The following is a 27725-nucleotide window of genomic DNA, read 5'->3' as shown; positions in this document are numbered from 1 at the left end:
TCCGGGAGAGGGTTAAGCTGTTAGGACACTTTTAAGCGTAACGCCGCAGGACGTCGTCTGGCCAGCGGTTGATTTTGACGTCTGCGTACGAGAGAGGTTTACGCTTCTCGAACACGTTAGTTAAATGCCAAGGTGTGTGGAGCATGGGTCATAAAATTGGGTCGTAGCCATGGGGATTACATGCCCCCCCTGCCCCCTCTCCTTCCTAAAACTCTGAGCCCGAAACATTTTTGCATGAATTGAAAACCTGTCCTCTCTGGAATTATTTGTCCGTTCTGGGCTACTGTAGAAACATGGCGTTGCAGCATGGTGCCCCCCGTAGAGGAGGACCCGCTCCCCATGTAGACATAAAGGGCTCATTCTAAAGTAAAAAAAAACACAACGATGCTTATTCTTACTGGATTATAAACGTATTTAAAGAAACGTATGAATATTATATTAAACCTTTGCCAAGTACGTTCCGCTAGATGCCAGATTCTTCACACTACCTTTAACACTTGAATGTATTGCAGCGGGATGATACTTTGAGACTTACTTTTCGTTGTTTTTTTTATCTTATTGCCATTTTATATAGCGAATCAAATAATATCCAAATATGAGTAGTATGATGAGTCGGTTTTGATTTGGAGTAGAAATTGTTCTGAAGCAGAAATGAACTCAAAGGGTTGACATTTCCTGAGGTCATTGTGTGAATAAAACCATAACCAGAAGAATAGTAAGTATCATTTTGCATTGGCTTGGACAGAAAAAAGCCAGGCCACTGTTAAATAGTCATGTATTCAGTACCTGTACCCCCTCCCCTAGAACTTAAACACTTACAAACAATCACTCAACAAATACGTCTCAGTTTCCCTTTGACATTTAACTGCAACCATACGTTCAAAGACTGTCACTCTATAGATTTAATAGATGTAACCACACAGTATATGTTTATATAACAATTAAAACGTGAGTATAAATATACGTACACATTTACAAAAGCAGTGTTTTTCAAAAGTGCTGCAGACAGTGGTTTATAAAAGGGGAGTTGCCACAGGCTCACACAATGTAACCAAGCACTCAACTCTTTGTGTGTGTGCGGTTGCTGGAAGCAGTATTTGGCATGTCTTTTGAGTCCACCAACCAGTACCCGAGTGAAAAAAATAAAGAAAAGAGGCCTCTTAGGTGGATGGTACCATGTCCTTTATAACGGGTTCTCTGCTCAGATACGTCGCCCAGTACACCAAGTTGAAACTACTGAAGAGCACCGGGAACATAATCCGGGAGATCCGGTCAATTTTACTAACGCTGTTGAACGTCTTCTCGGGGGTCTTCCCGGGCGCTTTGGCCTTGTGGGGGTCGGCAGCGTTGCCCTTGGCGATGGTGGGGAGCATGGAGGGGTCCTTGGTGATGTTGGGCGCGTAGTTGGCCACAGCTACAGCATAGGCGTTGTTCTTCTTCGCCACAGAAGCCTTCTCCTTTTTCTGTGGACGGACCAATGGACGTGTTTAAAGGGGTGATATCATGCTTTTTCAACTTTTCACTTTGCTATTAGTTATATGACGTATGTATACATTTTTTACGATCTGCTAAAATAGAAAAATCTAAGCCCGAGTCAGATGGAGTATTCGCGCCCACCGAGAACGGCCCTCAATAAGTGCGTCTAAGGGGCCACTCACACTAGGGCCACGGCCCCGTGCCCGAGCTCATTTGCATACTAAAGTCTAGATTAACGTTTGGCTAGTGTGACCACGCCATCCGTATTCCAGCACGGAACAGCCCCTTGGCCACGGCACACTGAGAGGTGTGCCGACCAATCACAGCAGACTGGGCTACTTGGGAGGGGGGTCTTAAAGCGACATGATACAAAACAAACAAAACATTTTTGAAAGATGCTGAAATTGGTTTTGCAGAAATGAACAATAACGGGTATTTCTAACACACACAACAACTTTTACCGTATTCTAGTATTACCCCCAAATCCAATTATTAACCCAAAAAAAGCATGATATGGGATCTAGAGATCAAGAGGACACAGAGGAACCCGTGGGCTGGTGGTACATTTCAAACAGGCTTGTAAGGCGGAGGGCTCTGATGTTGACGTCTGGATCATGGTGATGCCAAACTAGCTAGGCAGCTCCAAAGGTAATATTATGGGAAAAAATATCCTAGACAACACCCTATGGCTAGTCATGAGCATACTCTTAGTCTTGCTTGTCATGTCCACCACTGTCTCCCCAAAAAGAGACAGTGGGGTATTCCCTACAGCGCCCGTACATGTCAACATAGTGGAGCGGATCAGTTTCCAATTCCATTTCCATTTAGGCCATTTGGCAGACGCCTTTATCCAAAGAGACGTACAATAAGTACATTTCTCAGAAGAAGGAGAAACAATATATCGCTGTCGGTACAGTAAGGATGTTCATTGAACCAAGTGGCAAGCACTAGCAATCACTAGGTTAAACCATTCCCAGGATACAACAAAGATAGCTAGAATAAGATGCTAGACAACTTAGTAGAATCAAAGGAATTACCACATACAATAAGTGCATACATTAAGAGCTAGGACGTACAACGTTCAGTAAGTGCGTACATGAAGTGACCGGAAGTACAGATGGCTTGCATCGTTCAGGTGAAGCATCACCATCAGTACAGAATCATTGCTCTGCTCGGTCACGGAGCTTGAATGGTACTTGAGTTCCTTGGTGAGCTACACCAATGAGCAGAGCCTTTACCAACGAATATAACCGCATAACCATGCATGCAATGAGCCTAATTTTGTTCTAAATATTGACTTTGTTGGAAGAGCGCCTTTTGTAATCCATGTCTACATGGCTGTAATCCTTTCTTTACTCTGTGTGTACATGTGACGCTTTGTCATTATTTGATGGCGGCCTAAACCAAAAAGCAATTTCGTAGAGCGCAGTGAGTGACGTAAATTCATTCCATCTTAAGAATGGAACATGTTGGCCAAACAGACGGTAGGACTAGAGGGCCAGCTCTTGAGTTTGAATCTCTTGAGGAGCAAAAGCCTTTGGGTGTCCTGGGTTTGGTCGCGGTCACCTTGTCGTTGATGATGCTCTTGCCGTCCCACGCCCAGCCGCGCTTGGTGAAGTAGTTGACGGTGGCAAACTCGATGAGGGCGGAGAAGACGAAGGCGTAGCAGACTGCGATGAACCAGTCCATGGCGGTGGCGTAGGCCACCTTGGGCAGCGAGTTACGCGCGCTGATGCTGAGGGTGGTCATCGTTAGCACAGTGGTTACACCTGCGATCAGAGAGAAAGTGACCCGGTAAGAGAAGGGGATTCGCCAAATCTCTGTGTGTTTTAGGGAAAGCATTTGTGTTCATTAGAGCAGAGCTAACCCAACCTTTTTTGTTTTAAGGACCATCATAAAAAGATTTGGAGGACCGGTAGTAAATTTGAATGCCTTTATTTTAAGATGCATCATTTTTAAACAAAGGATGTGGCTGTTTTTAGAGATGGTTTGTCATATTCACAACAATTAAAGCAACAGCAATGAAATGCCAGAGTCTCAGGCTCCCTTCAACAGGGCAACCAATTATTAGAGAAACACAAGAAATATCACCTGAGATTATTTTTGTTCTAGTGGGTCCGCGGACCGGGGATTGGGCCTCGCTGCATCAGAGCACTCAGCGTTAGAACAACAGGGCCGTTTGTGTTTTCCTCATATGTACTTTCTCAAATGTTTTTTCTGGTGGGGGGGGGGGGGGGGGTTGTACATTTGAATGTTAGAGCGCGAGTACAAAGTGCAGTAATCAGACATAAAGGAAGAACAATGACAACAACAGGGACAATGGCATCACCTTTTCTTGAATGCTGGATTCGACCTAGCGCTTAGAGTACACATGTGTTTAAAAAAAACGACAACAACATTCGTTCTCCTGAGGATTAACGCGGATAAAACAGGATCGTTCACCGGTTCCGCCCACGGCCCTGCCACTGCTCCGCTCCTCGGATAAAAATAAATATGACTTCTTCTTCTCTCTCTCTCGCTGCACTCTTAGCTCTGCCTTGCTGTCCTTCCAGTGTCCCCAGAGCCTTGGTTTGCTATTAGCCCTCCCTGACCAGTGACCTTCAGCAGCACCATCGCAGTGGAAGTAAGCGGGACGGTGGGGATACTTTAGTATTCATAGTCCTACACATTTCCTACACACAAAACGTGCTCCCGTGAATCTCCATACCTGTACTTTCTACAGGCGCTGTGCTGCTGCCACGTGCAAGGCGGCCATTAATTCTGCTTGACTTATAAACAACTGGAGCGATAGGTCACTCTGCCCCGTGTACACTGAGGCGTGTGTGTGGTTTACATGTTGACATTCTTGGTGAATAACAAGCAGCACGGCCGGGCAGGCGTGCTCTGGGAAATAATAACATCACACACGCTTCCCTTGTCTCTCGTCTCGAGGTTACGTCCACTTTAATCTCGGTATTAATATTATAAGAGTGGTAAACCCAGGGAGCAGGACTGGAACGACATCCAAGGCAACGTTGAAATACATATTTATGCGTGGTGCAGTGTGTTAGTATTGATGTTTCATGTACGCTGTCAATGCAGCCTTTATCATGGCTTGGCAAAATCCCATAACCTTGTTCACCATGGTTACATTTGTAGGATTCTACCGTGCAGACTGTGTGTTAACGTTTCATTTTTAAATTAAATGAAGGAATCATCTACAGTTGGAGATGGAGGTTCTGGTGGGTGATCACAATTCAAGTTTTATCTAATCGTACCTATAAGTTGTTTGGCAGAAGAGCGTTAATGCTAGCAGCGAGACGTTTTGCCATGCTCAAAGGGAGCGCTCAAATAGAACAGATTGCAGGAGCAGAGAAACCAGCACGGACCTGCCAAACACACCCTTTGTATTCCATAATCAAAGCATACACAATCAGAGCACACACACACACACACACACACACACACACACACACACACACACACACACACACACACACACACACACACACACACACACACACACACACACACACACACACACACACACACACACACACACACACAAACGTCAACGTAAGATGTGTTATTTTGAAACTATGAAAAATATCAGAGATTTATTCTATTTTTGTTTTGCAGTGGATTTGACTGTCACCCCTGACCCAGAATAGATGAATATAAAACAGATCCCGCTTTGTCTGCCCGGCGATTGGCAAACAAACCTCAAGCCTCCATGTTTGCAATGTGTGCTTGTGTGTGTGTGTGCACAGTGATCGCTGGTTCATTTTGACAAGTATTAGGCGAGTTCCGCTTTTAGCTGCCTTGGCGTGTTGACCGAGATCAGGCGTTGATTCAAGATTCAGGCCGGTATCTTGTCACATGAGCTATCCTAAAACATGTTTTTTAATGACAGCCTATTTGTTATTCTTCCTAGCAGTAGGTTGTATGTTGGAGGATTGAGCTTGATCTCGACTATACAAGACTAAATAAGACTCAATAATGACTCCCTCAACCAATGTTCCCATTTACATCTTTCATTTACATTTAATTCCTCACATTTCTTCACACTTATTGTATATAATCTTCTGTACATGTTTGTCATTCATAACTTGCATGTTCCCATTGCTGTTACTTGTGAAGCTGTTGGTTTGGGCGTGTCAGTCATGCAGGAGTGACGCCTACTCACCGAACACAGTCCTGGCCGGGACCGACTCTCTGTTGAGCCAGAAGGACACCTGGGAGAGGATGACGGTCATGATGCACGGCAGGTAGGTCTGGATCACAAAGTAGCCGATCTTCCTCTTCAGATGGAAATGAGCTGTCATGACGGTGTATTCACCTGCAAGGTGGAGCAGGGGTGGAAGGGGGGGGGGGACATTGAAATTTGAATGACAATTATGATGTTCATTGAAAGGAGGTTTCTTATCTCTCAGGGGATATAATAGAATCCTTGCAAATATGCAGATGGTTCTAGGCTTGATAGCAATATGTGTGTAAAGGTTATGCCAGAATATTTATAAGAGTGAAACGGTATCCCCAAATACAATCCAAAAATCTGCAACAATAATGTAAATAGAAAATAAGGGTAATAACTTGCAATTATGTACTAGTCATTAACTATTGACTACTATCAAAGTATCAAAGTATTGTCATCCAATTATTCTTATTTCGCTCTCATCCCTTACATGTAGCATTTCTTTGTATTAAACCTCTATTTAAACAAGTAAGTCTCCAAGGAGTCCATGACCAACAATAGGATTGACAGGAGATGGTCCCCATGGAAACATGTCCCCATGGAAATGTCAGAACAAAGGAACTCAACAAGGCGGGAGGACATAAGAGCAGAAGGAACAAGAAGAAGACTTTTTACTGAATCTCGCCATCGGAGGATGTGACAATCCCAGACACGTCCTGATGGAGTATCTACACCTGCCTCTGATTGGCTGTTATATATGTACATACATTAGGAGCAGGCAGACAGGGCTGTACAGGCGAGGAGTGTTGCGGGTTCAGACCTGCCCGTGGATATTGATTGGCAGTCGATCAGGGAAACGGTGCACACTGATGCGAGAGAGCTTTATGTGCTTTGTGGTTATTAATAGGAAAGCTGCGCGTGTGTGTGTGTGTGTGTGTGTGTGTCTGTGTGTCTGTGTGTGTGTGTGTGTGTGTGTGTGTGTTCTTTTCTTTCAACGGTTCCAGTGACTCCGAACCCTTTGCATTGTAGGCTTTTACCTCGCCATCCGAGCGTGCTGGCATTGTCTCAGCTCAGTTATGTGTGGTGATAGCGTGCCGATGTGTATAAGCTTGCGTCTATCAGGTCACCGATGGAAAAACCTTGGAAAAACCTCCTCGATCACCCGAGGGTGATCGAGGAGGTTAAGTAGAGGAGCAGAATACGAATAATCATCGCTTCAGAGCTTTTGTTTCGTCTGGAATGTCTGACCTATCTGCAGATTGCATACTCAGTATCTACTGTACATCGTATACTTAACAGTTTACAATGCATGCACGATCATGATCATGTCATCTATGGTAAAACTGTCTTCCAAATCTGTGATTAATGCCACAGGCCAGTGGAGCGCAGGCGTTCTGTGAGGTCTGTCTCTGTGGAGCGAGGTGAGTGCCTCTGCCGTTGTATACACGGGAACACCACAGAGAAACACAGCACAGGGGAACCATCCATGGGTCTCTAAGTGAGGAGGCACTATGGCAAATTTGACGGTAGCTGCTCGTGTGTTCTTGGAATCCCGTCTCCATAGATCCCACAATGGGGTTTATTTTTTGAACCAATGATGCATCATCCATCTTTTAATTTCTTCAGAGTTACTTATTTTTCATAACAACTCGTTTGCATGAGTATTTTTCCCCTCACTGTGAGAACAGAACAACGACGGACTAGGGTTATTTACACACACAGCCCAGTGTTCTGTTTCATACCTGCATCTCTCTCTTGTGATGTTTCGCAGCAAACTGAATACAACTAATGGGGGCGATCCTACAAAGTCAAAATTCAGCACAGATTTCCGCTTTCCTTTATGTACACCGAGTCGTATTTTAAGCGCAAGCACTTTAGATAAATATTAAACCGTGATAAAGATCACGCACCAAAAGCAACATCGCAATCCTGTTTAACATTAAAGTGAATCCTGTCTCAGCTCTTCTCATATCAATATCATAATCAATACGTTGATCGGAGAACCTACACGGTGTGATCTCTGCGCTTAGTCAGTCATACCGCGTCGCTTCTTGACAACTGCGTGAAACACTGCCGGTGTTGCCGTCGACGACAGCGACACACGCCTTCCGAAAGAGAAGCCAAGTTTAGACATGAGACGAGGGAAGAGATGTGTTACCCATGGCAACGGCACAGAGAAACACAGCTCATTTGCCCATGCTTCCAAAACGAAGGCCATGATACACACGCAGGAGGGCACGCACATACACACATAGCGACACACACACTCACGCAGGCACAGACATTCTCACATACATACACATACACATACCGACACACACACACACACCACACACACACACAGTATCACACACACCCACACACACAGACACATACCCACAGACACACACACACAACGACACACAGACATACACACCTACATACATACACATACTGACACGCACACACACATACACCGCCACTTGGCAAACAGGGAAGTCCTCTTTTAGCCGCGGGTGGTGTGTGTCAAGAGGAGGGTGGGGGGGGGTAGGAGGTGGAGGGGGGTTCTTCCAAGAGCTAATCCAAAAAGATTTCTTAAACCCTTTTTTTGCACACACACAGACACACACAAGTTGTGCAGCTTGCATTTTAATAGTTACATTAAGCCTAAGTATCTCCCCATACAAACAAACTGATGCACTGGCTCTCGCACACACACACACACACACACACACACACACACACACACACACACACACACACACACACACACACACACACACACACACACACACACACACACACACACACACACACACACACACACACACAGGAAATGCACTCTAATGCCTACACTAGCCCTGATGGAATTCAGAGACAGGATAAGTACGTTGTGTGTAGCCTATGGAGCTCCTTATCGCCGCTAATTTAATTAGCATGCCTGGTCCCGGTGGCTGCCTTCTGACTGGGTGGGGACGAGGAAGAGGAAGAGGAGGAGGAGGAGTGAAGAGGGGGAGGAGGAGGAGGAAGAGGATAAATGTATAGAGGGGAGGAGGAGGAAGAAGAGGGAGGAGAGAGGAGTGAAGAAGGAGGAGAAGAAGAAGGGGGAGTGAAGAAGAGGGGGAGCAAGGGGAGGAGGAGGGAAGAAGAGAAGGAGGAGAGGAGAAGGAGGAGAGGGGGAGGAGGAGTGAAAAAGAGGGGGAGGAGGAGGATAGGACAGGAAGGAGGAGCACCATAGTCATGGAAGGTGGCTGTGCATTCCCCCTCAGAGAAGCGTGTGTTATTAGTTCCTTTTTAGTTTATTTACCTGCCGATCAATGTCGTACGATGATGTACACCTGCAGACTTTGTAGAGAATAAAATAAGTACAACAAATTGGTCTCAAAAAGGAGAAGCGTATGAGGCTTTGAGGTTATGGTAGATGAAGGGTCCCCAATTCCCCGGTTCCCCGGTTCCCCAGCTCGGTCATTGCTGGGAGGCTACCTCACGCTAAGCTATTGCTGGTAGAAAGGGCGCTGAATTGCTGATTGCTGAGTTTGATATGAAAGACTTGGGGGTCAAAGCTGGTTCTCGGGGATTGGCATTAGCTCTCCCGCTAGCGCAGAGGAGACTTGTTAGCACGGCGCAGGCCCACGTGCGCTGAAAGACACTCTAGGCTTTCCTGATTTGACTCCAGGAAACCTTTGAGTAACACGGACAACATGGGAGCCAGGGCAGACCTGGGGTCTCCTGGCGCCTCCTTAATTAATATTTCACCCCAACACCCCCCTGACTCGACAGGACCGGTGGAGCTGGGACAGAATTCATTGATGAAAGGGAATTTTTAATAAGCATTCCAGCTAAGATAATTAGAACAGTTCTGCCATATTTCAGGAAAGAAAACTGTTTTTTGGACACCTTGTCAAATAAATAATAAAAATGTGCTTTTGAGGTAAAAAAATTATTTGCCTTTAAATGTTAAATGTTAAGGAGGCAGCTTCCTTTAGCTGCCTCGCAGGCTGCTGTTAAATATTAGTTTTTTGACAGGGATTTGTTGTTCACGCTCTATACCTGCACTCTGTATAATTACAGTCAGGGGCTGTTTTAGTACTCCGCTGTACGGTTGAGAGGGACATTCCCTGCAATTTCACTTGAGCAACATAAAGACTGCGTCCTTATAGGATGCGAGTCTTCAGCGGACCGCAAATAAAGCGAGCAGCTGAAGACAGAGGTGTCATCAACATGTCGCCACGCTCACAGTTGTATGTATGTGTGCCACACACACACACACACACACACACACACACACACACACACACACACACACACACACACACACACACACACACACACACACACACACACACACACACACACACACACACACACAGAGCCTGAGAGCACATTCATCCGTGCCAAATGACCTAGTTTGCCTCGCACGTCACACTCTACAACACTGACACTGTCGTAATTAATGATTCATTTAATTGTCAGCTAAACAAGGAACGCGGCTTGACTAGTTAAACCTAAAAACAATGAGAAGGATAATTGGCAGATGTAAATGCATTCTATTCCGTGCCCCAGTGCACGCCTCTTATCCTATATAATAGCATTTAGTTGAGCTAAAAGGATGAGTTATTGGCTGTGATGGAGCCAGTGATTCTCTCACTGGGGCATTCATTTACTGGGGGAACACAGAGCATGGTAATCCATAGCTACAGGTAGTGGGTATGGACTGGGGACGCTCACAGTAACGTACAGTAACACATAACGCACAACACACACATGACCTAGTCTCACTGCTGCGGCCCCTTCTGTCTGAGAGTGGGAGGGAGAACACATGGCTCCTTTCAAGAACCAAAACTATTATGCAATTTTTATATAAGGGTTAACATTATGACGTCAAACCTCGTTACTAAAGAGCTTCAAATTCATTAAGTGCTTTTATGCAATTTAACCTCTTTTACAAATGACAATGGATGTCTTCTGGATTTTTCTTGAAGACTTTCCTATCATTATCGGTCTAAAATTTGCAGTTTTTTTAAATGGGTTCAGTATTGTGTGAGAACGCTGCATTCCATGTTAAGAGCTGCAACGTAATCCTGCCTGGCAACATAGCCCTGTCAACATACGTCTTCTAAAACAGCTCGTTCCTGCCACTGACAACACTCCCATCGTGGTTATGAGGGTCTGACAATATGGTGTTATGGATCCCAACAGATAAATGAGACTTCTTGTGCGAGTTGTCTCGAGTTGTGGTAGGGAGGGTACAGTGAGAATGTAAGTGAGAGTTGGAGAGAGTGTAAGTGAGAGTTGTTGTCAGTTAGTGAGAGGGTGCCCGGCAAGAGTTTATTGTGTTGGAAAGACTACAGAAGGCGTAGCTAGTGTTAACTAAAATATTTAGCTGAAGGAGGGCAGAATTTCCTGCAAAAACTCAACTCCTTAGAGCGTGAGATTTCAGAGCAAGACTTCTCCTCGGGTGAGACCTGTTGATACACAATAACTAACAGACCGGCTCCATCCGAGTGTGGAGAGAGATCAGCACCATGGACAGCGGCCTGTCCCCAAAAGGCAAACACCGGGACAAGTTGTCTACATCAGCTTCATCCAGCACACCTGCTGCACGATTGCCAATAGGGAACACCTGCCGGCCTTGAGGCAACAGGAGAGTTGTCCATCTACAAAGGCGGAGAGAACCTCTCCCCTGGATGAAGGGTTGTGGCGACTTCCCCTACTACGGTAAAAGACCTGAAGAGGAAACCACGTTTAAGAGTAGAGACGCCTCTCCGTGTACCGTCACCTTGTTGAGGTGGCGAGGTTTGTGTGTCCCTGTGAATCCGAGGGGCTGTGTTGTCTGGAGTATTGTGCTCCCGGTAGGGTCTCTCATGGCAGAGTGGTCTCAGGTGAGGCGCCAGACTGAAGAACGGTTCACCAAGACCCAATGAATAAACCAGTGTAGGGAGGAGAGACCCTGCCCGGAGGAAGCCCTTGACCCCCGTCTGGAGCGACCGGGCACCTGCCCCCCCCGCCCCTTTCTCCGTCCTGTGGGTCCACCACCTGCAGGAAGACCTGCTGGGGTCGGGTGCACTGCCACATGGGGGGGCAGTGAAGGTCTGGGGCCTCTGTGGAACATCACTTCGCTGTGGGGGAAGGAGCTTGTCCGTGAGGTACAGCGCTACCAGTTAGCTCCGGCGGGGCTGACCTCTACGCACAGCCTGGGCTCTGGAACCGTTCTCCTGCCTACCTTGCCTCGACCCTGCTCCCTTGGTCGTCCACCCAGCCTCCAGGTTCCCTCTCAGGAAACCCATCCCGGACCATGAAGAGTTTACATTGGACTTCCCCCCCTCCCCTTTGCCCTCACCATTTTAATAAACGTGTTACTTTTGCTCACAACTTGTCTGCTGTCTGATCTCGCAACCGAATCGACCTTGTCTCAATCAAACTGCCACAAGGGTAAAGAAAACAGTTGTATTTCTCTGTAGGAATCTTGTCCATTGCGTCGTCCGCATTAGTGCCTTCGGCGAGATGTAGGCTAACTCAGACTGAACACGCTGACTCAGCAAGTCAGGCTCAGGACATGGAGAATGTGGTGACTTCTGTTCAATGTCTTCTAGAGTCAGGCTTGAGTTACCATCGTCCATACCCTATTGGACCAACAGAACCTAGTCCTCATTTAATCAATTCAATAATATTGATAAAGATATCAAGAATTGTTTTAAGCACCCAGTTTGAAGAACCAGGTGTCAAAAACACCAGGGAAAACAGTTTGTGCATGACCCGCTCTTCCCAACATCCACACATGTTGATACACCCTAGTATCACCATCACATCTATTCACATTGATCAACATTTCTCTTTGTTCAAATTTTCAGGGTTCAGGCGAATCAGGGTTCCGTGTAACTTGAGCACTTTGCCCCCAATTCCCGTGAAGTGTAATGATAGGAAACAGACTGGTCTCAGGTCTTCCTCCGTCACCCAGTCCGTGGGGCTGAGGGCGTCTGTGGACCACTAGACCCTCTGCAGCCTCTACCCCACTCACCATCTAAGCGGGTGTGACTTCACATCTGCAGACGAGTTTGATTATTGTACAATCAACTTTGGCACATCTGTATGGGGACTTAAAATACAACCAAGGCTCACACCCTAAGGCTGGTTCTGAGGGTTTTGTATATTGTACTAATGTCGTACCTCAAACATTGAACTGTATGCGACTTAATTCATCCGGCCCTACTTCATGAAAGAGGAGCGCACTTTTATTCTACCGTCCGAATTCCAATTAAAACCTTGTCTCCTCCTCCTCCTCTGTTTCCCCCTTCTCCTCTCCTCCTCCTCTTCCTCCTCCTCCTCTGTTTCCCCCTTCTCCTCTCCTCCTCCTCTTCCTCCTCCTCCTCCTCCTCCTCCGTTTCCCCCTTCTCCTCTTCCTCCTTCTCCTCCCTGTCTAGAATCAGCCTGTCAACTGCCCCTTTGGTCACTGCCAGGTGCGTCTAGCTGGCCTCTCCACTGTACAAGTGAATAGCTGCTTCCTTCCTCCATTTATCCATTTATTTGTCTCCTCTTTCCCCACCAGGGGACCAGAAGACAGCTTTATTTTGTCATTTAATGCCCTGCTGCACTTTTACTGAGAGCTGTCTTTTTTTCGCGTTTTCTTTCTTTCTGTCCCCTCCTCCGTCTCGGAGGCTCCTATTTAAGACTGCTGCTTGGATGAACAACAGCAATACCTTGCTGGCCGCTCTCCCCCTCCCCCCTCCTCCCCCCTCCCCTTGTTTGTACTCTGGTGACAGCTAAGAGAGACAGCTGTGCTCCCGCCATATGTTCCGTTCCACCTCAACTTCTGCTCATGGCTGCGTGTGTTTGGGTGTGAGAGACACACACACACACAAGAATGAGGACACACACACACACACACACACACACACACACACACACACACACACACACACACACACACACACACACACACACACACACACACACACACACACACACACACACACACACACACACACACACACACAAACCCCGAGGGATGAAACCTTCCCTCCAGCCTCCACACAAACGGTGAACGTGTCCAAACTGTTAATTAGCCAATCCAGCTCTACGGGACGTCTTGGTGTGCATACGGGACATCTTGGTGTGTGTGTGTACAGGACGTCTTAGTGTGTATACGGGACTTCTTAGTGCGTGCGTACAGGATGTTTGGGTGTGTGTACACGGGACGTCTTTGTGTGTGTGTGCAGGACATCTTGTTGTGTGTATACAGGACTTATTGATGTGTGTACACAGGACGTCTTGGTGTGTGTGTATAAGGTGTCTTGGTTTATGTGTACAGGACGCCTTAGTGTATATATACAGGATGCCTTGGTGTGTGTATATAAGACTTCTCGGTGTGTTTTGGCAATGGCACAAGAGGTAGAGCGGGTTGACTGGTAACCAGAAGGTTGCTAGTTCGATCCCCCGAGCCAAGTGTCAAGGTGTCTGAGCAAGCCACCTCACCCTGACTGCTGCTGACGAGCTGGCTGTCGCCTTTCATGGCTGACTCCGCCGTCGGTGTGTGAATGTTTGCATGATTGGGTGAAAGTTAGGCGGATATCGTGAAGGGCTTTGAGTGGCCAACGCTTCGAAAAGCGCTGTTTAAATGCAGTCCCTCGACCATTTCAGTCAAGTTATCTTTTGAGGCGTTTTACACACGAATCTGTCGCTGTAGCGCCAACAAAGCCCAGGTGCAACCCCCCCCCACCCCTCTCCATCTCCCCCTCTGAGCAACATGCGGGGGCCCCCTCTCCGCAGGAGGGCCGTGCGTCGGAGCTCACCGGTGCTGGATTTGATAGTCTCCTGGCCCACGGTCTGCCCCAGCAGGTCGTACTGGTTGAGGCGGGAGCTCTCGCCCTCCACCACCACCGAGTCCGAGGCGTTGCGGGTCCAGGCATACGTCACCTCCGAGATGGTGTAGGCGTCTGCAGGGCAGGAAAAGCAATCAATGCCAGACGGGGCTGGTGCCTCGGGGAGAGGGGGGGTGGGGGGGGTGACGTCTGACGCTTTAATATCACGGCCGCGAGCCACACCGGCATTCTGTATCCAATTTTGCATCGCCCAGGTAATTTAATTAAGCGCAAATTATTTAAACGCCCCGCAGGAATATATATACAATTCCAGCGACTTATGTTTCCTCGTGTTAGCTGTAGAGGCATTCTCCCTCGGTGCTCGGAGCTCTCGCCCGCTAGTTACCAAGACGTTCATATTTAGTACCAATCCTATCTTAAAGAAATGCATTTTGCATAGACAAGACCGCCTACATTTTGTACATAATATTTTAGTAACTCATTTCCCAGATACATATTCCGAGGACTCTTCTTATACGATGACCCGTGTCATTTAGAACGTGATCCTTCAACCACACAATTTGGAGCTGGGCTTTGGGGAAGTCTCCCTAATGCTCCACATCAAGAAGAACCATATTGATTTGTATCGCTTTATCGTTACATACTATCTCCGTGGTGATGCTAGTTGACAGCACAATTTCCCCATCGACCTATAAGCTCACCCTACCTTCTCTTGGGCTTAATGTAAAATAAACTACAATAACACCGGCACACTCTCCAGATGCGTTTGTTGCTGGGGTCATGAGTTTCTGGCGAGGGGAAACACCTTTTCAGTTTCACTTAGGGTCGACATTGGTCATCGAAATGCACTTACAGCTGCCGAATTTCAGAGGGCAGGAATGGAAGTCCATGGGAAAGTCCTCCAGGTGCATTGGGCACTCCGCATGTACCGTTAACCTGTTTCCAATCACACACACACACACACACACACACACACACACACACACACACACACACACACACACACACACACACACACACACACACACACACACACACACACACACACACACACACACACACACACACACAGGCATGACCCCCCCCCCACACACACACACATAAACACAAATGTAATCCAATCACACCCGCACACGTAAACATGTGCACGCAGGCCCAACTCCCACACACACACACACACATATAAACACACAATCAATCAGGCATGACCAGCGCGCGCGCACACACACACACACACACACACACACACACACACACACACACACACACACACACACACACACACACACACACACACACACACACACACACACACACACACACACACACACACACACACACACACACACACACAGAATGAACTGTAGTCAGCAGTAGCAAGGTAAACAAGGTGAGTGCTGATAATATTTGATCTCAGATCAGATAGCGCAGCGTCTCGATGATAAGGAGATGCATTCTAAGCTTTTCAATATCGTATGCAAGCCTTGTTGGCCAAACTCCAACCTGCACGCCATCGACTTGGTAATCTGTTTCATATTACAATTGATTCACGTGAAATTAAACGCTCAGCCGGAGCACAACCTCTGCAGACCTGCTGACCTGCAGATCAATGCTGGGGTCACGCCCGATAGGAGGTGCAACGCTCTGTGGAATATATGGACCTTCTATTCTTTACGTTTACCGTTAGAGTATATGTTCAGTTGGGCGAGGTCTGATCGAAGGTAAGACCTAGCCGGTGGGACTAAGGAAGAGATCAACTATCCCCTCGAAATGAATCAAGGACTCAAATCCGAATCAAAAGGGAAGTGGAGTGTTTGATTGAAGGAAAGTCTGTGGATGTAGGCTCAGGTATTTTGTGGATCATTTGTATGTTTTTCCCTTTTACATTTTGCTTTTATTCAAACACACACACAACGGATCATACACACACCGACGGCGGAGTCAACCATGCAAGGAGACAGCCCGATGGTCAGCATTAGATGTCTTGCTCAGGGACACCACGGCACTCAGCTAGGAGGAGCCGGGGATTGAAGCATCAACCTTCCGGGTACCAGCCAACCCTGCTCTACCTCCTGAGCCCACCCCCCTGGCCCTCCGGGACTCACCTCATGGTGTACAGCAGCGTGCCGTCCTCCTGGATACGCAGCAGCTTGTTGGGCATGGTCATGTTGTGCGCCACCGACTTCTTGCCGTTGTGGAAGAAGGTGTCGGGCGTCCAGATCTTGCTCGCCATCAGGTTGTTGAGGCGCAGGATGTTCATCGGCCCGTCGAACCTCAGCCGCTCGTCCTTCCAGCTCTGCCTGAAGAACACGTCGATGGTGTACTCCTGAGGGGGGGGGGGGGGGGGGGGGGGGGGGAGAGTTCACTATTAACACGTCGATGGTGTGCTCCTGTGGGGGAGAGAGAGTACACTCAACCAGGCTTCCCTTTCCCGGGCCACGTTGACTAGCTCTGATTGGGGGATCCCAGGCCAGTGTGAAGATATAAACTCTTCACCTAGTCCTGGGTCTTCCCCGAGGTCTCCTCCCCACTGGGCGGGCCTGGAACACCTCCCAAGGGAGGCACCCAGTGGGCATCCTTACCAGATTAACACCCTCAACTGACTCCTTTCTAAGCAGAGGAGCAGCGGCTCTACTCCAAGTTCCTCAAAGATGACTGAGCTTCTCACCTCTACGGGAGACGCACGCCACCCTCCAAAAGGTTATATATTCACTCTTATTGTAGGTCTTTGTCTTCATAACCACTTGGTGTTGGATGGACTATTATGGACTCAATTAGAGAGAGAGTCTCCTTTTTGAGCAGGTCTCCCTCTTCTGCCAATCAATCGTAGTTCATTACAGGCTGCCTTTACAGAGGGACGACACACTAAAACTAAGCTCTCAAACGACATACAACCGCCACTGTCACACCTTTAAAAAAAAATTAAGGTGACAAATCAGTAACCTGTATTGTGGGGGTTGATTTATCTGATTGTTTAAGCGATAAATCTACACGGGTCGTTATTCAGTCATTTTTCTAGGGTTAGGATCATTTATGGTTCCGGTGCATCTGGGTTTGTCTGGGTTTAGGAGTGCAGTGGGGACTTATAGTCAACCCCCCCACACTGCCTGACCTACAATCCCTCACGCAGTCTAAAGAAACCCAGCACTCAGCCAGAGCTCGAGGGCATAAAGCCAATGCACTGTAAAGTCTGTGCGTGTGTCTGTGGGCGTGAGGCACGTGCGCACAAAAGAGAGCGAGGCTGGATGAGAGGACGGGAGACGACATGCGTGTGAGGGAGACAGACAGGAGAAGAGAGAGCAGGAGGGTCCCTCAGCTGCTAATTCAGAGGAGGACGTCTGGCTGCTCTATATTCCCAACATGCATCTGGTCCGGTCTCTGCTACCAGAGAACCTACTGCTTGTTGTTCTTACCCTGAGCTCCAGCCGCTAGTCAAGTCAAACCAGAACCGCTTAAGAGTTCTGCAGCCACCCAAACCAGTCCTCTAAACGGGCTTCAAGGAGGCGATCCGATGAATCAGGGGCCACGAGGTGAACACGTGTATCCTGCATGTTTTTTAGTTTTTTTCTCTTCAACGTATCCTCTCCGACATTTTCAAAACGCGGGTCTTTAACAAACACATCAGTCTCAGACCGCGACTCATCACCGTGGCTAAAATCAATGTGACTGATGCATACATGACCTGGGCTCCGTTGTCATCTACTATGTGTGTGAGCATCGTCTCCAGAGAAGAGCTAGCATGTTGCTCTGATGTTTCCTCCTCTTGCGAGACCGCCACTATGCGTGGCAGCGGTCTCCTTCATGATTTAGACACCACGGCACTTGGAGCGTTGCAAGCAGCCATTCTGATGACAAGGATGACATCAATACCCTGATCAATAGTTAAATAACGTGATAAATGGTTCCTCTGGGACGTTCCCCAAGGTGTCCGCGCAAGGTGGTGAATGCAGAGGGGTGGATTGGTGCGATGTGCAGGGCTAGATATTGGATTCCAACAGAGGGATCGGCCAGATTGCTTGTGAACGGCGAGGCATCCAACATGGGGATAATAAGCGACACAACTAGAAAATGAGGAGACAGAGGGATGTTACGTGGAACATGGATGACAGTCCTAGTCTTACCATGTCTGTGTCTGAGACCGGTCCAAAACTGGTGACGTAGATGTTTGTTTTGACCTCCGTCACACGATCTGTACAGAAAACAACAAAATGGAGGTTTCAAAACCATAGACAGGTTAGGGAAAAATATGAAGTAGTATTTGCTTTGGATCATCACAGCTTTGTGGCTCAATTAAATGAATCATATTTGAAAGTGTGCCCAGCATCAACTGTATGTACTGCAGAAATAAATGAAAGCTCTGGTTCACACTCTGTACCAAATTATTGCCGACCCCCTTATTTTTGAACGGGAGCCATCATTCCAAGCGAGTAGATCCTCAAGGCATCCCCCCCTGAACACACGCTGCTCTCTGATAGGCTCAGCGCTTCTGGGGTACAGCATCCTCCAACACCATCATCCCCCCCCCCCCCCCCCCCCCGCCCCAGCCGCTCTCTCTTCAGTATTCCCTCAATAATTGCTGAGGCTGTATCTCTTCTGCTTGGCCTCCTCAAAAAGCTTTCACTGTGTTTTACTTCATGTTTTTATTTATTTATTAAGGGTGCTCTGAAGAGATCATGGCTCCAAAGTGCTCTCCTCCAGAGCCACTCGCATTCCCACAAACCCAAACGCATAATTGATACGCTGCCTTATTCATGAGTATGTGTAAACCAGGGGGCGGGGCCGGGCGGGCCGAGGCCGGCCGACCCGGTTTGTGATCCATTTAGCCGCGCGCTGGGCTGCATGCATGTATAACGCGGCGGCCACTTTTAAACTCATGCTGTAAATCTTGTCTGGCGCACGGACCGTGCGGAGCCGGTGGGGGAGGCGCCGCGCGCTGTAACTGCGACTGTGAGCGGCTCTACGGCACGGGACTGATGTATTTTTTAAGAGAGGAGACGGAGCAGCTTGTGCGCGAAGCAGTTGGTTTGTAGGACATACGTTGGAACACGACATGTGTGACAACCCGCGTAAAACATGATGGAGGCTTCACGGAATTACAACAGAAGCAGTGTGCAGGGGAATCACGTACACATACATGTACATACATACATACACGAACATAGTTTATCATGTTTAAAACACACATACACAAACAAAGTGTATCAGGATTAAAACACACATACATACATGCATACACACAAACATACATAAAAACAGTGCTTCATGTTTAAAACACACACACACATTCACAAACACAGTGTATATATGTTTTGAAACACACACACACGCACATAAACAGTGCATCGCGTCTAAAACACACACACACACACACACACACACACACACACACACACACACACACACACACACACACACAGTGTTTCATGTTTAAAACACACATACACACACACAAACAAAGTGCATCATGATTAAATCACAAATACACACATACATATATACATACATAAGCCTACTAGGGGTGTGAATAACTCCAATTTTGCATGGTCGAATAATCAGTGGGTGGTATGAACGAATAATCGATTATTCGATGTGTGCCGACATTCACAAAGGCAGTCATAGATCATCGGCAACGCAAAAAAACAACTAGGCCTACCTGCTAAGTAGTTCCTGTCAAATTGTCTGTTGTGAAAAATGCATTCAACTGTAATCAGTAAACGCGGTTATATGCTATAGACCCTATAGTATCTGTGGTATAAGGCTGGGACGAATTTCCAATTATAAATATGTACACTATGGGCCCTATTATAACGGTCTGAAACGCAAGTGAGAAGCAAGTAGCTTTGTGGGCGGTCCTATGGCGATGTCGCTAGTTTACCGGCGCGAAAAATGACTCTTGCGCCCGGCGCATATCTAAAAAGGGTTGGTCTAAAGTAGCCTAATTAACCGTGGGTGTGGTTTGGGCGTAACGTGGCATAAACCAATGAGAGGGCCAGCTCCCATCAGCCATGAGCGCATTTGAATCTGACAAGTTGATATTTTGACAGCGCGTCTGCAGTCTCCGATGAGACAGATGCGCATGAATTTCAAACTTCAAATGGCTCAGTTTATGGCCAAATAAAATGGCCTAATTCACACATGGAATAAGGTTTTCTTCCACAATACTTAGTCCGTTAAAACAATGTTTTTCACGATCAAATACTCATCAATCCTAAAAGTTATGGGCATGTACACGATGTCTGTGTCCAGAAAGCTGTGTTTTCTGTACGGTGTTTGCAGATGCATTGATTTAAAAGTACAACTTATTACCGCTGTATCAGCTGTTCTTTCCCAAATAATTTCCCAAGAATGTGTGGCTAGGTAGATGAAGGAAGCAAAGTGTATGCGCGAGGTGCACAAGCAACATTTTGCGCCCTTAAAATAGCATCCGAACAACGCGCCACTGACTTTAAACCAGGTATTTCCTGGTTTGTGGCGCAAGTGGTTTCTGAAACTGCAAAATAGCACCAGGGAACATTTGCGCCTGAACACGCCTCCTCCTTTCGCCGAACCGACCCTTGGAGCGCACGATCAATCCCTAATTTACAGGAGGGAAAAGAACGCTCTGCGCCAGTTGCCAACTAGCAACGACACATGCGCCAGTGATTAAGTAAATTGCGCCGGATGCAAGATGGGGCCCTTTATGTTGAAAGTTTAGACCGTCGCGAATCCCATTGAAACGAATGGCGCGGTGATGTGATGTTTTAAACACTGCATTGTGTTTAAAACACACAAGGCATCATCACACGGGTTGATACAGGTTAGTCCTCAAACCCCTCTTTTGGATCACACAGTGAGTGTTGATGTGGTCGTCGACGTGAGCCGCAGCCCGCAGTGCGGCCCAAACCAGAACAAGGTCAACAAGAACCGATACTTAGACGCTGCAGAAACTATAGAGCCCTCCAGGCCATCCGCATTCCATCCACTGGCCTGCACACTCACGGCCGACTCCAGAACACTTAGAGGAGCGGACCAGCAGGGGAGAGGCTCTCAGGGGATTCATGGCTCTCTTTAGAAAGAGGATCCAGAGTGCATTAAGAGCCGGGGATGGACTCGGTATTTATAGGAACACGGAAAAACACGGAAAAACTGAATACTGAAAGTTCAGTTCTTCATGGTCGTCGACGGCGGGACATGAGGTCTGAACGCTGGCCTTCTAACGTGTGCACCATTTGTCCGAGGAAACCTGTCCGTGTTTCACTACATCCCCACTTATAATTGGGATTAACAGAGACGGAAGACAACAGCAGTGCGTGTGTGTGTGTGTGTGTGTGTGTGTGTGTGTGTATGTGTATGTGTATGTGTATGTGTGTGTGTGTGTTGTAGCTTGCGACCGGCTGTTGGGACCCCAGTGGCAGCCATTGAGGTGCCTGTTTTTATTAATTTATTAAGTAGAGAACACACCGACACGCCTTTTGTAATTGGCACCAGTCCTGTCGGCACAGAGCTAAAGGGATCCAAGACATCTGGTCATCGACATGCTTGCATTGTTGTTGCACGCACCAGCGATGTCACCGATGTGATCAAGCCCCGCTGTGAATCCTAAAATAAGATAAAACATGCATTCGATAGGAGCTGCATCTGAAGTTAGTGTACGTGGAGCCTTAACGTGTACGCTCCTCTCCCTGCTGCTCTGAGTCAAGCTGCTCTGTCAGGAGAGGCAGAGGCACGCTTCATACACAGCCGCACGTCTATCTCAGGCATGACGCACCGACTTCAGGGTTACCTCAGTACAGTTTGGACTTGTAGTTTGATCTTTAAATAGTATTTGTTTCTGTACTATGTTTTAGGGTGCTTAACATATTAGTTGTTATTTTATTAACGATACAAATTTGAAATATGTGTTGTTTTCAATAAACATTCTTGAGAATAAATAAGAAAGTCTACAATATTTCTTTTTTGAATTTATGGTGTAGGTGTAAGAAAGAAAGAAAGAAAGAAAGAAAGAAAGAAAGAAAGAAAGAAAGAAAGAAAGAAAGAAAGAAAGAAAGAAAGAAAGAAAGAAAGAAAGAAATAAAAAAGAAAGAAAGAAAGAAAGAAAGAAAGAAAGAAAGAAAGAAAGAAAGAAAGAAAGAAAGAAAGAAAGAAAGAAACGAACGAACGCACGCACGCACGAAGGAAAGAGGGAGGAGAAGTGCTCTGAAAGCTTGTTCATGGCAGCGAGAGTCTCAGTGACGTGACTTGTACCAAATGGTCCGGTACACATTGCTGCCTTGGAGATTGGCTCGCTTGCACGCAACGAAGAAACTGCCATTGGTTTTAAAACAAAGAGGCATTTTGATACTCAGCGTTTTAGTCTAAACAAAGGAGGAGAGGGCATAGCTAGAAGAATGTCAAAAGGGCAAGAATATTCCATTATCCTTTTTATTACCCAAGTTTGTGATTTCTGTAAATTTCTGTAAATTCTCGGGCCATTTGGTCAGAGATTGTTTTTTAGTCCCTCTACGTAATTCTGCGTGGGAGGGTTGTGTCATTGACAGAACACATTTTCATTAGTCATTGAACACAGAACGCAAGCATTCACATGGGAAAGAGAAATAATCATGGTTAAAAGGAGAATACATAATATAGGGACATTTCTTCGCTTTTTCTAAATATTTAATAACGCTTAACAATATCTATACCGAAATACATCCTGGTTTAAAAAAATACAAATTGGCACTTTATTTGTATTCTTTTTGATATCATGGCCGGCTGCTAACTATTTGGCTCCGCATCCCGGGTGTTGATTTAAAACACTACAGAAGAGTAATACAGGAGCTTGCCAGTCCCCAAGGTACAGCAGGGGCAGGAGTCTAGTGGTTTCAACCAGAGGTTTCCCCCTTCCCCCTCCCTGCTCCCTCACTTTGACTTCAATTTGCTGTTGAAGTCATTTCTCTTGTCACTGCTGTCATTTTTTTCCTTTCTCTCTCCAACAAAATGAATACAAATGAATGCAGGGGCTAAAATAAATCACATGCAGTGCAGTTTCCAGTGCAGGTCCTTGGTGGCCCTGGTGTGATTGTAGACAGTAATAACTCAACATATATACAGCATGCTGTTCATGTACAGTCCTGTCGCTGTCTGAAAACACTGCCTTCAGGGCTGGTGTCAGAAACCAAGAATAGAACCACCCCCCCCCCCCCCCCCCCTCCAAAACCACGTAGCCCCCACACCACACGGCATCTTGTGGGCTGGGCTGATGGCCATGCACATTTCCATCTCAGATGGCCCCAAAGCCTGTCAGGGGAGCATGGGCTTTTGGGGGGAGAGGAGGAGCTATGAGATGTTCTACTGCCCTCCACTCTGCACTGAAGACCAGAGTAATGTCAGCTGCTTCTGTCAAATCCTCTCCACATTTTGCTGTCATTTTTTATATTATCGTGTTATATGGTTTTTAGTTAATAAATAAATTAATTGGAAGCTCATGTATTCCTCTTCTGTAGTGTTTTTAATGTTCTTACAATACCATGCGATTGCATTCACTCTGAGCATGGGTGGCCCCGAGAGGGAATCGAACCCCTTACCCTGTTAAAGGAGAACTTCAGGGTTCCTCTACCTTCACCCTATTTTCTGATCATTTGAGGTCAAACAGACTAATGCAGACCTTTTTTTTTTTTTTTTTAATTGGTACAGTATTGAGCAAGAGCACTGGAGCCACAACCAGTGAAAAAGGTCTGCAATGTAATCCTTTGGGGCGATAGCACCCCACCAATGGACCTCCTCTAAAAGGGCTTGTTTCTACCACTCACAAGTCTGGATTATATCAAATCATTATGGAAATGGATCCGTCTTTTATGACTCAATTTAAGTTTCTTGCGACTGACTTGAGTCGTTGCAGCTAGAGAACGGAGGAAACATGAACAGATGGAGGGCAGAGGGAGTACAGAAGTTGTAGCTTAGTTTTGTCTCAAAGCTTAAAGGTAAGGCTCAAAAGTGTTGTCCACATTAGTCTCTTAGACCTCAAGTGATCAGAGAATAGGTTCCAGGTTGATGAACCTCGAAATCCTCCTTTGACTGCAAAGGCTCCAACCATTGAGCTATAAGACCGACGAATCTTGTGTGCATTTCCCCAGTTACCTCCATGTCAATAAACATGTGACAGACCAGCACCCATGAAACACATTATGGCCTTATTGTGGTATCTCGGTCCAATCATCTCCTGAGCTGTTCCCACGGGTCAATATCAGAGGGGATTTAGGGAGGATTCAAAAGTGGTAAAGAGAGAGAGCAGACACAGCAACTAAGCATCCCCAAAAAAGGCTTCTCATTCAAAATTTTACATTTAGAGCGTTTAGCAGATGCTATTATCCAAAGGGACTTAAAATAAGTACATTTGTCAGAAGAAGGAGAAACAACTATATATCGCTGTCGGTACAGTAAGGATGTTCATTGAACCAAGTGGCAAGCACTAACCATCGCTAGGTTAACCCATTCCCTGCACAACAGAGACAGCAAGGATAAGATGCCAGACGACTTAGAACTATTTTTTAAGTGCCATGAGGTACAACATACAATAGGTACGTAATTCTCTGCTTCCTCCTCTGTTTCTCCACCATTGAAAAGGGTTGAACTTCAGGCACCTGTGATTGACAATGAAGAATGATGATGGCCCAAACTGATCTGGAAGAGATCGAACCAGGGTCACTGCGATCAGGACTAAGCCTGAATGCCGTAATGATTGAAGACTATCACAGCAGTCTTCAATCTAAACGCTCTCGTACAGAGGCAGGTGCAGTCGACTCAGGCACATACTCTCACCGTGCATTCCCCTCGCTAATAGCTGACGGATGGCCATGTCATTTCTAACTAATTGCATTCAAATAATCGTTCTCGAATCTGAACTATTTCACCTTCAAATATGGTTAACCGTGCTACACAAATTAAGATATCGTAACATGTGAATCATCGGGCAGTGAGGTGAGAAATGTCCAGAGATAATGTGATGAGCCAAGGAAGACATGAATATCAGCCATGTGGAAGTTAGCGGTTTAATAATCACAGCGCAAACGCCCCCTCATCACTCTGGTGGACCAATACCCCTTGGCTTGTGATTGGTTATTCGCAGGTCGATTAGTCTCCCTGGAGACTCCCTAAGTTCAGGGGAGCCAATCACCTCCCTCATGAATATTGAATTAGACACAATGGCAGTTAGGAGGTAACCTTCAGCACCTAGAGACTAACCGTGTGTGTGTGTGTGTGTGTGTGTGTGTGTGTGTGTGTGTGTGTGTGTGTGTGTGTGTGTGTGTTTTTTTTTAAGAAATTTGCCAACCACATCCGATACAGAAAAAATAGCGGTTTAAAAAGTAGTCGCACACTAGAACGACTAAATATACTGACTGTGGTACAATGTGATGTAAACATGGATGATTCCTTCGTACAGGATGGGGGGGGGGATGCAGACTCGGGTCGCAGCCATAAAAAGGTCTATAACCATCATCTATCAATATTCACTTTATTGTCGTTGCCTCACTGTATTTCTAGGTCAATTGTTTGTTTTCCTTGCAGGAAATATGATGAAGATAAAGAATGCAATCAACGAAACAATGAACAAGAACAGAGGATTGGATATGGTTTGTGGCTCCCTAAAAAGTTTGTACCTCACTTCCAACTTCCTCACTCCTCCATCTCAAGCTCTTCTCTCCTCCCCCGCCCCCCAGTCCATTGACACCAGCAAATGCTCATCTCTTAACACAGCAGCGGAGGGGCGGGTTTGAAGTCTGTTTCATCCTCCTTGAAATATTAACGCTCCGACTCAGATCCACGGTACAGCGCCACCTCTGGTTAAACACGGGACTTCACTTTCTCATTTTCTCATTGGCTCAAATGAGTACTACGTATATTTACCAATATCAATGGTTTGTACCCTCTCCGAAATGAAAGCATTGACTTTTGAGGACATTTTGCCAGTGAACTTGACTCACCACCGAGTCCGGGCCGCAGACGGTTGTCGTAGCCGTCCAGCAGTCTGTCGAGTATTCTTGTGAACAGTGTGATGTTGTTTTTGAAGGCCTCAGCTGCGGAGTCACCCTGCACTGGCCTGGATGACACAATTCAGGGGGACAACGTTACTCTCACGCTGTCACACGGGGTGACTGCGTTACTGTCACACAGGGTCACTGCGTTCCTCTCACACAGGGGGACAACGTTACTCTTACACAGGGGGACAACGTTACTCTCACACAGGGGGACAACGTTACTCTTACACAGGGGGACGTTACTCTCACACAGGGGGATAACTTTACTCTAACACAGGGGGATAACGTTACTCTCACACAGGGGGATAGCGTTACTCTCACACAGGGGGACAACGTTACTCTCACACAGGGGGACAACGTTACTCTCACACATGGCTCCTCTCAATACACACGCACACACACAAACTAGATCGACTTGCGCTTCCTGTTTTCTTTGCAGAGAAAAAGGGTTATGAACACAAGCGGGGAGCCCCGAGTTGCGTGTGCAAATATAGACACACGCACAATCGCACATTCGCGCGCACACACACACACACACACACACACACACACACACACACACACACACACACACACACACACACACACACACACAGACGAGCGCGCACGCATGTGGACACGCGCACACGGAACTCTCTTCCATATGGATGACCCAGTTAAAGCAACAACATTCGCGCGCCATCTGATCTCGGCGCCAGAACACAATTGAGTATGCAAATGTAATCAGAGCTCCGGATCCGTGGTAAATGCATGCTGGCCCGGTTCGTGTACAGCATCATATTGCCGCGGACAGCCTCTTGCCATTCAACCGCCTGCTTAATGCAATGTGGGATTTAGGGTGATAGGGTCGGGCCAGAGGGCTTTTACCGGCGTCTTTGAAAACTAGCATCCGTTTTTTGTTTTTATGCATATATCTGCACATCGGGTTACTTATTCATGGTACCACGTGACTTCATTTCCCTCATAATTGTGACTATGAGCACAGCGCATTTGATTGAGTCAAAAGCATCGAGAACCCATGAGCAGACCGAACAGGATGGCGACTGCCCCTGACTAGTGGCGGCTGGCCCGACGGAGTGCCTCTGTACTAATGACTTACCTTGTTTCCCAGACAGCTGTCAACGCGAGAACGATCAGAAGTATGGAGGCGCGCTCCCGATCCCCCATGGCCGCGAGAACACCTACACACACACACACGCACGTACACAAACGCACACCGCACGCGTTTGCACACACACGCACACGCATCAACACTCACTCACACGCACGCAGGCACACACACAA

The 27725-nt window shown here is 46.9% G+C and overlaps 1 protein-coding gene across 1 annotated transcript in view; it reads right to left on the bottom strand.

Moving 5' to 3' along the window:
• Window positions 1-403: 403 nt before the first annotated feature.
• The window catches only part of LOC130390375 (gamma-aminobutyric acid receptor subunit alpha-2-like), a 27906-nt gene continuing 584 nt past the window's right edge, over window positions 404-27725 (bottom strand). The window contains exons 2-10 of the mRNA XM_056600281.1: window positions 27541-27622; window positions 26388-26503; window positions 18570-18637; window positions 16554-16774; window positions 15302-15384; window positions 14419-14562; window positions 5642-5794; window positions 3043-3245; window positions 404-1463 (exon numbers count right to left, since the gene is read on the bottom strand). Coding sequence (XP_056456256.1) covers window positions 1161-1463; window positions 3043-3245; window positions 5642-5794; window positions 14419-14562; window positions 15302-15384; window positions 16554-16774; window positions 18570-18637; window positions 26388-26503; window positions 27541-27622 — 1373 coding nt within the window. The 3' untranslated portion in view covers window positions 404-1160. The remainder of the gene's footprint in view (window positions 1464-3042; window positions 3246-5641; window positions 5795-14418; window positions 14563-15301; window positions 15385-16553; window positions 16775-18569; window positions 18638-26387; window positions 26504-27540; window positions 27623-27725) is intronic.

Source organism: Gadus chalcogrammus, chromosome 10, assembly GCF_026213295.1.
Source record: "Gadus chalcogrammus isolate NIFS_2021 chromosome 10, NIFS_Gcha_1.0, whole genome shotgun sequence".
Lineage (NCBI taxonomy): Eukaryota > Metazoa > Chordata > Actinopteri > Gadiformes > Gadidae > Gadus > Gadus chalcogrammus.
This window is presented reverse-complemented; position numbering and strand designations above follow the sequence as displayed.